At 48.0% G+C, this 14,109-nt stretch overlaps 1 protein-coding gene across 1 annotated transcript in view; it reads right to left on the reverse strand.

The window, feature by feature from the left end:
* Window positions 1-1,742: 1,742 nt before the first annotated feature.
* Window positions 1,743-14,109, reverse strand: part of FBXW4 (F-box and WD repeat domain containing 4) — a 64,543-nt gene continuing 52,176 nt past the window's right edge. Inside the window, exons 7-9 of the mRNA XM_062580330.1 lie at window positions 3,044-3,184; window positions 2,715-2,856; window positions 1,743-2,480 (exon numbers count right to left, since the gene is read on the reverse strand). Of these exons, the coding sequence (XP_062436314.1) occupies window positions 2,364-2,480; window positions 2,715-2,856; window positions 3,044-3,184 (400 nt within the window). The 3' untranslated portion in view covers window positions 1,743-2,363. The remainder of the gene's footprint in view (window positions 2,481-2,714; window positions 2,857-3,043; window positions 3,185-14,109) is intronic.

A 14,109-nucleotide genomic window follows, 5' to 3' on the forward strand; every position in this document is an offset into this window, starting at 1 on the left:
GATGACTGGGCAACTCCAGCCCCCATCTGCAGAGTCCTCCCATGAGAATGGAGTCACCATCTACTACCAGAGCTCAGCACAGCCAGAGCACCAGCCCCACTTGCTCAGGCAGCTTCCCATATGCCAATGCCACCAAAGGCTGGATGATGCAGCCTTCTATGCACCAGTGCTGACACACTCATGCGGCTACAGCTCAGCTCTTGGCTTCACCCAGAGAACTTAAAAGCAGCTACAAGAGTGCAGGACTCACCACCATGGGCTGCAGAGTGCAATGGGTGCCACCGAGGTGTCAGGACTGGCAAGCAGCAGTGCTGGCAAGGCGGACTCACAGTCTGTCACACCAGTGGCACAGTTCACCTGCTTGGCTGACATATGGCAGCTCATTCATAGGCTGGGCCTTGCCAGTTAAAAGCCTCTCCTCCCACCCAACATCTCCACTTCCTTCACAGCCTCTCCTTGGAACTCTCCTAAAGACATTTGGTATCTGCGTCTTCCTTCCCCTCCTGCTTTCATTAGAGGACCTGGAACACGCTAGAACCTGAGAAAAAACAATTCCCCCCACCACAGACCTGTACCATCTCTCTTTAGTCATCTGTTTTACACTCAGTGTTACTAATAGCCCAGTGATTCCCCGTAATCATCATCCTGGACCAGCAGTCTTTGGGATGTACAGTTTTGAACTAATGGAAGATTGTTCCAACAATGGCATCTTTTTACAGCAAGACATCTGTGTGTTGAGCACTTAGACCTCACATCTGCCACTTACCCTCCGGGAGAATAAGAAGCAACATAGTAACTACAAGAGAGCTGGCAACAAGCAGGCATGACCTGCCAACAGAGCTACGTCAGGAACCATGGCAGGGAGCTGCGCTAGAAAGAGAACCTTGTGAATACATGATCCTGCAGCAAAACCACACTTTTGAATTACTTTCTTGTCTCTCATCCACTGGGAATAGAGGGCTGTCTTCATGCAGGTGAAGGAGGTGGGTGGTTGTTCTCCCTCCCTGCTAAGGTCTCCAGATAAACAACCCTCTTCCAATTTGTGTGAATCACAAGGATAAGAGCAGCCTCTTGACAGTGGAAATGGCCTATTAAGTCCTAGCAAAGCACCATGGTGGGTGCTCTGCTCTGGAAGCACTCAGTTTGTGACACAAAGACTCTTTTCCATATTTAGGAAATTCAAGCTCACAGCCCAGTAGAGATCAGGCACCCCTCCCCCAAGGAGGACTGGGCCCCCAGACACTGCTGCATTCATCCACAGAGATCCACAGAGCACACTGAAAGCTGTGCTCCTTGTGAAACCCACTCTGTTCAGGTGCAGAAGTCTGATGCAGAAAGGAGCAGAGCTCATTTATATGTGTCTACAGGATCCCAATAAACCATATCAGTTCTCTGGGGTCTGCAATAGTCTAATGTGTTGCTTCAGTATGCAGGCAGTGAGGGCTCAGGTCTTTCAAATAAGTGCAGGCACAAGACGAGCTCTGCTACTAAGCTCTGGAGAGGAGCTGATTTACAGTGAACTGGAGATCCTGTGTTTAATTTCTTATTTGAATAAGCAATAGGAGATCCAAGATCCCAGAAACTGTCTTCAACACAGCAGCGTCACAGAGTCTGGCCACAGATCTATCAGAAACATGCAGACAGTGTCTGAAAACAGTCCCAGCCTCCTCTGCCCATCCAAGCCTCTGCAATCAGCTGGCACCACCATAGCCCCTTTGGAATTTGAAACAAAAGATACAGTCTTTTCTGTTTCCCTTCAGTGTTTTATTTAGCAAAATGGGACTGTTCAGCCCTGCCAAGTGCATAGCCCGACCTGATGGCCAGGTTGGGGAGGAATATGCTGAAAGCAGGACTGGCTCTGCCTTTTAGCTCAGTTCTTGCTCTTGACTTTGAAGGACAACACAAGCAGCTGTCAGGACAGCAAGCACAGGTGAGAGGTAGGCCCTGCTCCAGGCACCTCCCCTTTTGCCAAAACACTGCACCCCCCTCCACGATCTAGATTTGCTTCACATGGCTCAGAGCTTGTCTGATCTTGAATGACCAGCACACACAGCTGATGGGGCATTCCACCTCAACCTGCCCCTCAAATGCTGTATCCACAGAAAGAAAAAAAACCACAGTTAAAAAAACCCTGACTTGTACAAAATAAAAAGGGTAAAGGACAGTCAGCCTTTATTTCCACTAAAGGGCAGGTGAGGTGGAGAAAGTCTGGCCCTTTGTACACTCTTGAACATATCTTTGTGGCAGGCAAAGAATCCCTTGAGAAGTCTCAGGGGCCACTCTCACCTCTTCTGCCCTGCAATTCCCTGAGCCAAGTGTCAATTCTGCTGAGTTGGGGTGACCAGAAATAGCTGTGGTGCTCCTCAAGGGGTTGTGAAGTCTAGGACGTGCAGGGCTGATGCCAAAGCAGCATACAGATGAGTGGTACTGAAGCGGAGGCAGTACACAGGGCTGCTGGTGGGTGAAGACAGGTGAAAGCTCTGCAAGAAAACAGGAGAATCAGCCGTAAGATCTCTTTCATGTTGCACATTACAGGCCCAAAAACTGAGATGCAAAGCAGGCTTTTCCCTGTGTATAGGCTAGGGTCTCTATGGCAAACTCACCCTAAAGACAGCCCAGCAAGCTTTACACCTCTTTGTCCAAAGAGGCAGCTACCTGGCTGCCAGAACACAACCCAGAAACCTGCTGTTGCCCATCCTCCAGTCAGCCCTCACCTGCAGGCACCGAGTCTGCCGCTTATCCCAGAGGCGCACCACGCCATAGTAAGAAGAGCCACTGGCAATCATATGGTTCCCATCACTCCTTAAGCAGTATAGGGCACTGTCGTGGGGTTCTTCCCACTCCTGGACGCATTTCCTGCAAGGACAACACAAACCAGCATATGGCTGAGTCTACCACCCACAGCCTGGACTGGAACTGAGGCCCAGTGTGCCCAAAGGAGCTAATTCAGCTGCAGGCGAGACTCTAGCCTGCCACAAGGAGCACCCAGGAGTGTTGCTCTGGCAGAGCCCCTGCAACCATTGTGCCAGCAGGCCTTGCTCACCTAGTGCTGGTCCGTATGTCCCAGTAGCGGATGTACGTGTCATACCCACATGAAAGGAGAAGCGAGGGCGTTTCGTAGAAGACATCAAGGACTCCAGCTCCACGGTGGAAATCGGTCCCTAAGCAAGTCAACAGCTGACCACTGCAATGAAATGCAATAGGGGAAGTCATTCAGATCACAGAGCCATTCTGCTCCAGCAGGCCTGAGTGGAGATGGTATTACAAGAGTCTCTAGATCTCCTTTCTATGATTTAAGAGAGCGCAAAAGGCTGCAGAGCTTTGCCCTCCCTTCCCCAGCTTCTGCCACTGGTTGGGCCACTAACTGTCATAGAGGTTGACCAAGAGGAGAATCAAAGATGTGAGAAGAGTCAAGGGACAGGCACAAGTGATCCCCATCAGAATGGGATTGCCTTCCTTGGGACAAATGACCAATGCACTGAATGATGGGGCTCCATTTCCACAGGAGATGATTCCCAACCTAGTCAAACTCCAGATCACCTGCAATAGCCATTTATCTGATCAACCCCATCCCATTCCTGACCCTATCTTTCAGCATAGTTCCCACTGGGGCATTTCCTGACATCTTTGACACTCTGATTAGGTCTATAGGTGAATTAGACTCTTCTGCTCCAGGCCACCGTGGCTGCTCTCCCCAACCTCCTCCATTTAGTCTGCATGCTGCAAACACTGTATCTGTGGCTGCACATGATGGGCCAGGAGGAGCCATGCCAGGGCTGCTCCAGAGATGGCTTGGTTCTTTTCCTCCCCTCATTCCTGGCCTACTGTGAAAGAACAAAAGCAACATCACCACTAAGCTCTAAGCCAGATGCTCTGTGGCCGTATCACTACACTTGTACACGCACAGAGCCAGCAGCCAGATAGTGCCCAGCGTGAGCTCACTGCAAAAGGGCCCTTTCTGCCATGCTACCCAGGTGGGCTGGGAAGAGAGGTTGGAGTCCTTTCCCCAGGCCATAATCACACTGGGCACCAAGCACAGTGGACAACCCACCTTAAGCATCACTCCTCCTGCCCAGCAGCCAGCAGTACCCAGTTACAGCAGTCTCACAGGAGCAGAGGGGACAGTCTGCCCAGCTGCTTGAGGCGGCCACCTATTACAAACTTTCCTTTTCTTCCTCCTCCTCACACCCTCTAAATCAAAAACACTAGGCACAATAAACCTTGAAGCACCTGCTTTTTAAACCCTGCTGCACGGCCGCCCTCTCCGACAGGCTCATGGTTCTCAGGACAATGAAGCGGTCCTGAAAGCCGACAGCACAGACCCCGCAGTGGGGTCACTCCCAGCATCCTCCCCCCCATTATTTTGTTACTTTCTGCTCCTTGATCTAGCATCACACAGTTCTGAGGCACATTGCCAAATGCCTTAATTCTATCTGTAATCTGGGCTAAAGCCCTCGTCGGGGGATAAAGACCACACAAAAGGAGAAATAGAGTCCTGGGAGATGTTAAAACAAGTAAACACCTTTGTGTCAGGAGAGAGAAATCGCTGATAAAGCAGATTAGCGCCTCGAGCCCTGGTGTCCCCAGATCAGAAGGCGAGCCCTGGCCGATCTTTGCAGCCAGCACGCTTCTATGATCACAGAGCTGGCGGCATGCTGGGGCCAGCCTGTTTCCCCACAGTCACTCTCCAAAGAGCAGATTATGTAGAATAACAATTTCTTTGTGGCTGTGTAATTCCCTCCGTGACCGTGGCTGTGGGCAGCTACATTGGCCCTTGATGCCAGGGCCCTAGCAACCATTTAGAGAGGCCAACCAGCCCTAGCAATGGCCCCCCCGTGCAAACCTCTCGAACAAGCTTTAACATCAAGTGCATGAATTAATCCCCCCCAACATGAATCCAGGGGTGCTGGCTTATTGGACTTTGTGTTCTCCAGGCAAGGGATCGAGGGGATTCCAGGCTTCAGCCCTTTGCAACCTTCTCACAATACATTAACCCTTGGAGAGTTACTTGTAAACCAGCCCAGCAGCAACTCTGCACCTGTAAGCAGGTCAGAAGGTTGAAGCATATGCAGACTGAACAGTGGCAGTGAGTGAGAGCTGCTGGGCTTGGCAGGGACAGACAACGCCTCCACCATACAGCGTGGCAGGGCTGGGCATCACCAAGCTCTGGCACTCTGCTACCCTTTCAAGCACACAGATCCTCTCCATCTGCCATGCTTCAAAGCCAGTAGGACAGATGGACATGCACTGAGTCCTTCTCAAGGCCTCTGCACAGCCTTCTTGACCTTATGAGTGGTAACGGTAGCCAAGTGTTGTAACGCATACATCAGAGGAGGAGGAGTCGGCTGCTCTCTCCAGCAGGGGATGGGGAGAAGTTGCGCCTGGGACTGGCTGCCTGGGTGACCCAGCAGGGCCCAGCCTGAGCTGTCCTTGCAGCTCACTTCCCTCCCCAATTCCCATTACCCAGCTGTGCTGTCAGACACATGAAAACCCTGGCACAGGAGTCATGCTTGTGCTTGTGAGGTGCACAAGGGGCCAGACTGTCCAACCTACAGAGTCCTCAGCCAGATGCTAAGGCAGGCGCAAGGAGCTGCTCACAGGAAACAAAAAGTCTCAGAGGCCCTGGGCAGAGGGCAGCACCAGCAGCTCAGGCCCTTCTCTCTTCCTTTGCACAAGCTGCTGTTTCATGTAGCTTCACAGAGTACCCCTGGACTGGTACCCTTTACTGTGGCCCTAGTGGCTCACTGTCACTCAGCTCTGCCTTGGGCATATTGCCATTCAGGAGAGGAAACCGGGAGGACTGACAGCGCTAACTGGAGCTGTGGCAAGGACCACACAGCCCAGCATGGACTCATCAGGGAGATTTCATATCTCCAAAAGCAGCCAACGGGAGAGAACCAGTTCTAGGGCTCTGCCTATGTTTAGCCTCCATACAGCCAGAGAGGCCACAGCATTTGGCTTGAGTTGAAACAGGCAACAGGTGCTAGCCTCTACCAACAATCTCTGAACTAAGCCAGAAGCCAACCAACCCACACAAAGTCTTTCAGCTCTGTGGGACATTCAGTGTGGAGGAAGAGACAGCAAAGCAGGTCTACCTTCAGCTCTCATTGTGCTCTAGCAGCTCCCCTAACCATCTTCAGTGTTTCTGCCCATGCCTGGAAGGCTGCCCCTCCATGCGCACCTTGTACCGCTGCCTGTGCTTGCCAGGGAAGGAGAGGTGTTGGCAGCCTGGTGATGTCTCCAAGTGAAAAAATTTCAGTACTGAACATTCAAGAGCTCGAGGAACAGAAGAAATCAGAGAGATTAGATTCCTGCTCTGAGTTTCACATGCAACAGTAAACACCACCCAGGTGCCTTGCTCCTAGTATTTCTCCATGCCTTCACACCTCACTGCAGTGGTACCCAAACATCTCAGCAATCAAAGTCACAACTCTTTTCCTTCCTCCACTTCTCTTTCCAGTCAAGACAGGCGAAAAGCAAGCAAACAACAACAACAAAAATCAACAAAAATAAGATTAGCTTTTCTTGGTAGGCAGGAAAGAAGCCCAGATGCATGCAAGTCATTGCAACAAAGACTGGCTTGGCTTTGTTGGTTTGTTAGCAATCGAGTTCTCCAGCCCCAAGAATAGGCCAGTTGAGAAAGTTTCAACTGGGAGGTCCAGCCCCTGCACACAGAAGCAATTTTTCAGCAGTTTACAGAAACTGCATCTTACATTACTTGCTATAGTGAAGTACTTACAATCTGATGCCAGGGGAGAAGAACTCTTCAGACCTGGGCACTTGGCATACAAACCAAAAGACTTCAGTGTTTTGGCATGGGGGCAATTAAATCGATAACGATGCTGAACACAGTCCATTAATTCTTCCCCTGTTTTTCAGCAGATGAAGGTGTCTCTGGGCCAGAAGTTCCAGGAAGCAGGCAACATGCCAGGCTAGCTCCCCCCTCCTCCAGCACATGCAGTCATGCTGGGAAGGAAACCTACTGCCAACACAATTTTCTCAGCCTCGGGTTCTCAAGTTAGTGCCCCCAAATTCTCCAGTCTTCATCATCCCAACTAATCCCTGCCCTTAAAGCCCAGTCCCCAGCAGTTTCCACTTCCCAGGGAGCAAAACCCACAGCCTTTGACTGAGATAACCCATTAAGGAACAGGAGAAAAGCAGCAGATATGCCAGCACATCAACATGTTTGTCTAACAATTTTCTTGGGCAGAAGACATCAAGTCAAAGAGGGATGACAAACCAGAAAGACCCGTGATAGCTATCATGAATTCTGTTTCTCTCCAGTCTGCAGAGATCATCAGTGCCAGCCAAATCCAGCAGGGAAGAACTTTTTTCTTTTCATCCTCTGCATCCAAACACCTTCTGAAAGCCAGCCACCTGATCTACAGCATCTCAGAGGCCAGTGTGCCCTGTCCTTGTTCATGCGCTTTGAAGGTTTGTCAGCAAGTGGCTATGGAGCCCAAGCAAGAACAAGTACAGAAGCACATACCAACTCACCCCCATGTCCTTGTCCTCCAGCAATAGCAAATACAAGTTGTTTCACTCCCAGGCCCTCTTCCAGCAAGGCAGCTAGTTAGCTCTGCAGATAGTGGGAGTTTTGTTCCATTGTCCACACTGAGCAGTCTGGGCCAAGAACATGACAGGGTTCAGTCCACTTGCTGGGTGGCACAGACAAAAAACAACCCTGCACCATGCCAGCAGAGGTCTGTGGAGCAGAACTACAGATGTGGTAGTTCAGGTTTCCAGGAAATACCAGCCTAGGGCCCAAAGCTCTCAAGCTTCAGCAGCACGTAAACCACAAACCATCTGGACCAACGCAGGATCTGAAGACAAAGGTAAACTTCAAGTGCCAAACAAGAAAGCCACAGACCATCTATGGTGCAGCAAATATTCCTAGTCTCTCCTGCCTTCTCTAAAGCACCTGAACAGATTAAAATGGTATTGGAGTCGGACAGGATCCTAGAGCTCTTTTCATTCTTAGCGCAGGAAGGCTGTGTTATTACCATGCTCTCCTTGCTGATGGAACAAGTTATTTAAACAAGGTCACTATGTCTGGGAAATGCATCAAACTGAAGAGTCCAAAAATGAAAGGTATTTTGTTCAGGCATTGCAGAGAATCCTTTGATGCCTTTCCATCAATTTCCACATTCTTCAGAACACAAAACAATTTCCATTACTTTTTAAATAAGCTATTTGGTTGGAATTTCCACATTTTACTCTTTTCTTGCCATGCTGGAAATCCAGTCATCAGCACTGCTATCCTGATGTCTCTAGAAAAGCCTACTAGCCAGGAAAGTGAACTATCGAGAAACAAAGAAAGAAACCACCTTGTTTAAGTTTGCCTTTTTGTTTATAAATAAGCTTAAGACTCTATTGCTCCTCATCCCAGCAAAATGAATTCAAACTACGATCAGACTCCAAGACAGAGTTCTCATGGGGTAGCCCAAAAGGATAACTTCCAGATAATCCAAGGATGCTGCTCTCAAAATTGAAGCCATCTCCACCTTCCAAACCAGTTATTATTTCTGTGAACAAAAAGCACAGGATTTCCCTTGGGCCTTGCTGAGAGCTGGAACCCTAAAGGAGTCCATACCTCCCTCCCTGCACCCTGTTCACTTGTTCAGGTCTTGGCCAGCTGTCTCTGGTACACATGAACTATAATCCAAAAACTGGGATGAGCAATGAACACTGTTCCTCCCCATCCTTAATTTTATCATGACCCTGACTCACTAGCATTCATATTATACAGACATGCAGCGAACAAATTTGGTATTAAGAGCATTCAAAGAAACTGCTGAATTCAGATCTGCTGAAAGCAAGAGATGTCTGATTTTCAGAACACATTTATTCACTCTGGAAACCTCATCTGTGAGCTGTGATCATCCATCAGACAGAAGAAACTGTTAAGCTGTTGCACATAACTATGTGGCTATTCAGAAACTGAGCAGTATTTTAAATGCATTTTCTAGCTCCATTAACTACTTGCAACAAGCCAGTTTTCAAGCATTTACCAAAAAAAAAAAAAAAAAAAATTACTGGAAAGAGAGCTGTTCGGTTCAAAACAGTTGGATATTTCAACTGAACATCAGAGTCAAACAGAGAAAGGAAACAAAACCCACTTAAAGACAATTATCCAGAGTTCTGGGTATGCACAACTCCTGTCATCCCATCTGGGGAGAGCACCAAAACGAAAGGGAAGCACTAAGCTGTTGTCTCTTCCAGGTGCTTCACAACCAGGGCTGAGGCACCTAAGGGATGCAGAGGTTATGCTAAGAAAAGAAAAACTTGGTCAGACAACATGCACAATATTTTTAGGGAAAAGCATAGCTCGTTAATAAATTCTTTATTCTCAAGGTTATCCTACCCCAAAGTTTCTCCTCTCCAAGGCTGCTAATCCCTGCAGGGAAGGCAAAAATGGCTTGGGGAGTCTGGGGGAGCCCCTGTATTTGAAATGGCTCCGAGATGCTGTTATAAGCAGTTTTCAGGAGAAATACCCTTCAGCGTCCCTAGCACAGCTGAAGGGATTCAAGGCAGTAGGGGGGATTGACACCAACGACGGTTTGAGACTGTTGCGGGGGGGGGGGGGAACCACAGGGACAGACACAGAAGAAGGAGTTTTGCCTTCTTTTCTTCTACTTTCTCTGAATTGGCCCACACACGCTTTAAATGGTCCAATAAAAAGATACAATTTCTTTACCTTTCCAGCCCTGGGACCCTGTGAGTTTTTGTTGTTTGGGTTCCCGTAAGGTTAAGTTCAGAGGATAAACTGACATGCTGGGCTATGGGAAAAAGCCAGTTTCTTCAAATAAAGCCACAACGGCGCAAAAGAGACCCTGTTGGGGCTTTTATTTGGGAAAACAAACAGAAATGGCACCAAGCCCTTCTGCTTTACGAACCAATTTAACTATAAAACCAATGTTCTCCCTCTCGGGGGTGAGGAGGGGAGAGAGACAGGACATGACAATAGTCCAAAACCTAGGGGGGGAGGGGGAAAATAGGACAAAAAAAGTTGTCTGTCCTCTTTTCTTTCTTGTCCACGGCTCCTTTTCTTAGCACACGTGTGTTCTTGTAAAAACGATTAGATTGCAATTTGTATAACATGGTGACCCCCAAATTCAGACATTTAACCCCTTTTCTCTGCAAAGAATGTCAAGAATGTCTTCTCTGCCTTTCTTTCCAACGGGAGGAGTAGGGGGGAATTCTCTCAAACTGTGATTTCTTGGGGGAAGAGAAAAAGAAGGAGGCGAGGAAAAGAAGCAGAGAATTCTCAAAGCCTCTCGCCTTTCGCCCCACTTGTGTGGGAACAGGCGTCTGTATTGCTCCCTTTCTGGACAGGGCTCTGCAGGTCTCCTTTAGTGGGGAGACAAAAAAATGGAGAGTCCAAATCAAAACAAAGCCATCTGTTTAAATGAGCTACCGCTAGCCAGTGGCAGAGGGGGTTCCTCATTCACTCCTTCCCATTCTTCTCTCTTGCCTCTGTTGATTCTCTCTCAACCCAGGGAAAAATAAAGATCGCTTTTGCTTTGGCTCAGGAGGATGAAACTGATTGATGCGCTTGGAGTGTCCAGCCCCCACCCACGCTCACCAATTGTTTGGGACCTTGTAAAGTTGTCATAAATACGCCTGAACAGGAGTGCAAAGGCCACAGTCTGCCCTGGACATGCATACATCCAAAGGGCAGAAGCTGGCCTCACATCCATCTGCAGTGAGATCAGGCCAAGACTGCAATAAGACGGAAAGGAGTTAGGATAAACACCTGTATGCTCTTACTTTTTTAAAAAATAATAATAATACATCAGAGCCTTCCAACTAAGGGAAAGCAGAAGATGCCCAACTTAGGATTCCAAAAGGTGATGATAAAGAAATAAAAATCAACAGAGAACCACAGGGCCCCAAACTCTTTGAGAATGTGTGCAGGTCATGGGAAATACATTGTACGTCCAGCCAAGACTAAAGCCATCCACTGTACCTGAAAGAGGGAAAGCTCTGAACACGGCAAAACAGCTAAGATGAGCAGTCACCCAAGAGACAGATGCTTAAGACTCCTTGCAGCAGCCAGTTTTCTCCAGCACTGGCCCCAGAAGACAGTGTCCTGCTTCCAACAATGCTTGGCATCTCACATCAAAGCAATCAAACCCTGTGGTTAAGAGTTGCAGTACTGAGGCAGGAATTTCCTTTCTACCTTGTCAGGCGATTAATTCATGCCTGAAGGCTACAGACGTTTACATCTAGCCTTGCTCCTCAAGTCACGGGTGGAATGGGTAGCTCCGTGAAGAATACCCACTTTGCCTTTGCCTAGATTGACATCTGAACTCTCCATCCTAACTACATTACTGCAGATGGAATGATTCCAAGTACCAAATTAGAAACTCAGCAAAGACAGCCAATGAGCCAAACTGATTTAATACAAGCAGGCCAAGGAAGGGTTTTGCCTGAAGACTAGAATTCATCCTCCAATAGACTTTACTGCGTTACCTCACCAACCATTCTTTGAGCTCTGGGGAGAAGGCATGGCATTCACATTCCTGAATAACCAAAGGATGTACAAATGGGAACACTCAGAACTGATGCTTTAAAAATAGTAACCAAAGTTATCTGTAATGGGGTGGATGATGAAAACAGCACAGCAAAAGACAAGCAGGAGAGCCTTCAGAGAAGAGTGAGTAACTATCTGAGAAAGAGGAATTATCTGTGGATCATTTTGCTGCATGAGTGGAGGCAGTAGAAGGTGCACATTTGCTTTCAGTGATAAGAGGCGAGCAGGGCCCTGGAAGTTCATTCCTACACAAGTTTTGAAATAGTTACCGTAATCTAAAGATTGTTCAGTCAAGGCAGAGATGCTGAGAAAGAAACCTAAACCTCAAAGAAGTGTGAAGCCTCTTTTCCATGAAGCCTAGAGAGATTTTTTTTTTCAGCCAAGACAGATATTTGGCATGACCAATCCACAGAAAAACAGGGCATCAGAGGGGATTCTAGATCTGCTGCATGGTATTATGATTTTTCTGCTCACAAAATCTTGTGAAAACGTTGTCAGTGCCAGGATAATATTTGCTATCACTCCTCTCCTGTTCCACTGACATCTCTACCCATTTTTTCCTGTGTTCAGAAGCCTGGGTAAAACAGAGGGATAAAAAGATAAAACTCCTTACCCTTCTTGGGGTAGGCTATCTTCTCCTTCAATTTAGCAACTTCAGTGCTGAACCCCATTTGCTCCCCTTCACCCAATACACTTTTATCATAAAATCAGAGGGTCTCAAATCTGTTCAAACCTTAGAGTTCAAAGCTATGGAGAGAAGAGCCCACTACAGAACTTGTTTTAGAGCACAGCGCTAAGAAATTTGCTCATGTATCCAACACCAAGCCTCTACATAAAAAAGCTTTTGTTAAAAGCATTTAACAAGTTCTATAACCAAGAACCAGACCTGCAGATACTCATTTCATTTATCTGCTTCCATAGAGGGGGAAAAAAAGAAAAATGGGCATGCCAGGACACAAAGCCAGGGAGGACTGGATTAAAACAGCAAAACATCAGCAGTGATCAGCTTATACTGTTACCCCTAGAATGGCCTACAAACAACATCCAGTAGCTGGGGGAAGAATTCAGGCAGTATACAGTCAAATCTCTGGACCAGAGTCTCCCTCAGCTCCATGCCAGTAGAGCCTAGCACTACAGGGTACAACATACAACCGGGGTGCTCAATTCTACCTACCACAACTGTCCAATTACACTTGCGGATCAAGACCAGCACAAGAAGCAGAAGTTTCCAAGCCCCCAAACCCTCTCTCCTTCCTGACAATTGCTCATGTTCATTCAGGGGGTATAAAGAATCACCAGAGTGGATGCAAATCAAGATACACTGAGATTTGAAAGCCTGCAACTAATTCTTACCCACCCTGCTGCACAGGCAGGCACAACCTAGCAAGCCCCCTGTGAGGCTCCAGTAGAAAGAGATACTAGAGATCAAGCAGCAGTAAGTTAAACAAACTTTGGCTATCTGCTTGTGGTGGTAATACTTATGCCGCCTCTCAGAAAGACAGACCACAACATGACAGCACTAGCAGCAAATATGGGTTACTGAACCTGCTGAGCAGCTGCCCATCTACCCTGCAAGTCTCCTCCCCACCCCTCTACTGTGCACACGAGGCACGCACCTGAACCTCTCTTCTCCTCCACTCCCAAGCCACTTGCATGAATCCTCCTCCTCCCACCTCCCCAAAATGTGCAGACATCAAAGGCACCTGCCTTGAACACCTGAAGAGCGGGGCGGGAGGGGGGGGCCTGATCGTCAAGAAATGCAACTCTGTATCTTCCCCTTCCATCCACACACGCTTCCCCCCCCATCCCTTTGAAAAAGGTGGCAGAGATAAATGGAGAACAAAGAAACAAGAAAAAGCCATAGCTTTGGCCCACACTCTGCCTATTACTTAAGGGGGAAGGAACTCTTCCGAAAGAGGAGAAAAAAATGTGCTCAGACACAATGGCTCAAAAGGCCAGGCAGCAAACCGGGCCACTTTGTACTGCTAACAAGGGAAACCTAATTACAGGAAGAGGGCAAAGAGGGACAGATAAAAGGGATACAAAATTTCAACATCTGTTGCCATAAAGGGATAAGAAGTGGGGAAACGCAAATTGTCAGTTTGGTGTCAGTGACGGCGTAAAGCCACTTTCAAAGGGCTCAAGAGAGGGAGAAAAACCAAAAAAGAAATTAGAGGGTTCTTAGAAAAAGAAAAAAACCACACTCTGCCAAAAATGTTTTCAAAAGCAGGGAGGAGATGGACATAGACTGGGTATTAAAAAAGGTAGAGGAGCTGGGGTGGTTTGCAGGCACAGCTAACTGTCTTCATTTACACAACGGCTCTCGGGCCCTGGGTCGGTCACGTTCTGTTGTGGGCAAGGAGAACGTGGGATATGTTTACAGCATGGGGACTGCCACATCCAACAGATCACCACTCTGTTTCTAACACCAAGCTTGGCAGAACAGCTCCAAGGACTGCTGAAAAGATGCCTCTGCAGTATCATACCCTGAGGAGAAGCATCCTTGAGGCATTTGTCTCCCAAAGACATGCAGACCACTATGATACACTAGGCAGCAACAGCTGTCTACAGGC

This window comes from Rhea pennata, chromosome 7 (genome assembly GCF_028389875.1).
Source record: "Rhea pennata isolate bPtePen1 chromosome 7, bPtePen1.pri, whole genome shotgun sequence".
In the NCBI taxonomy this organism is placed as follows: domain Eukaryota; kingdom Metazoa; phylum Chordata; class Aves; order Rheiformes; family Rheidae; genus Rhea; species Rhea pennata.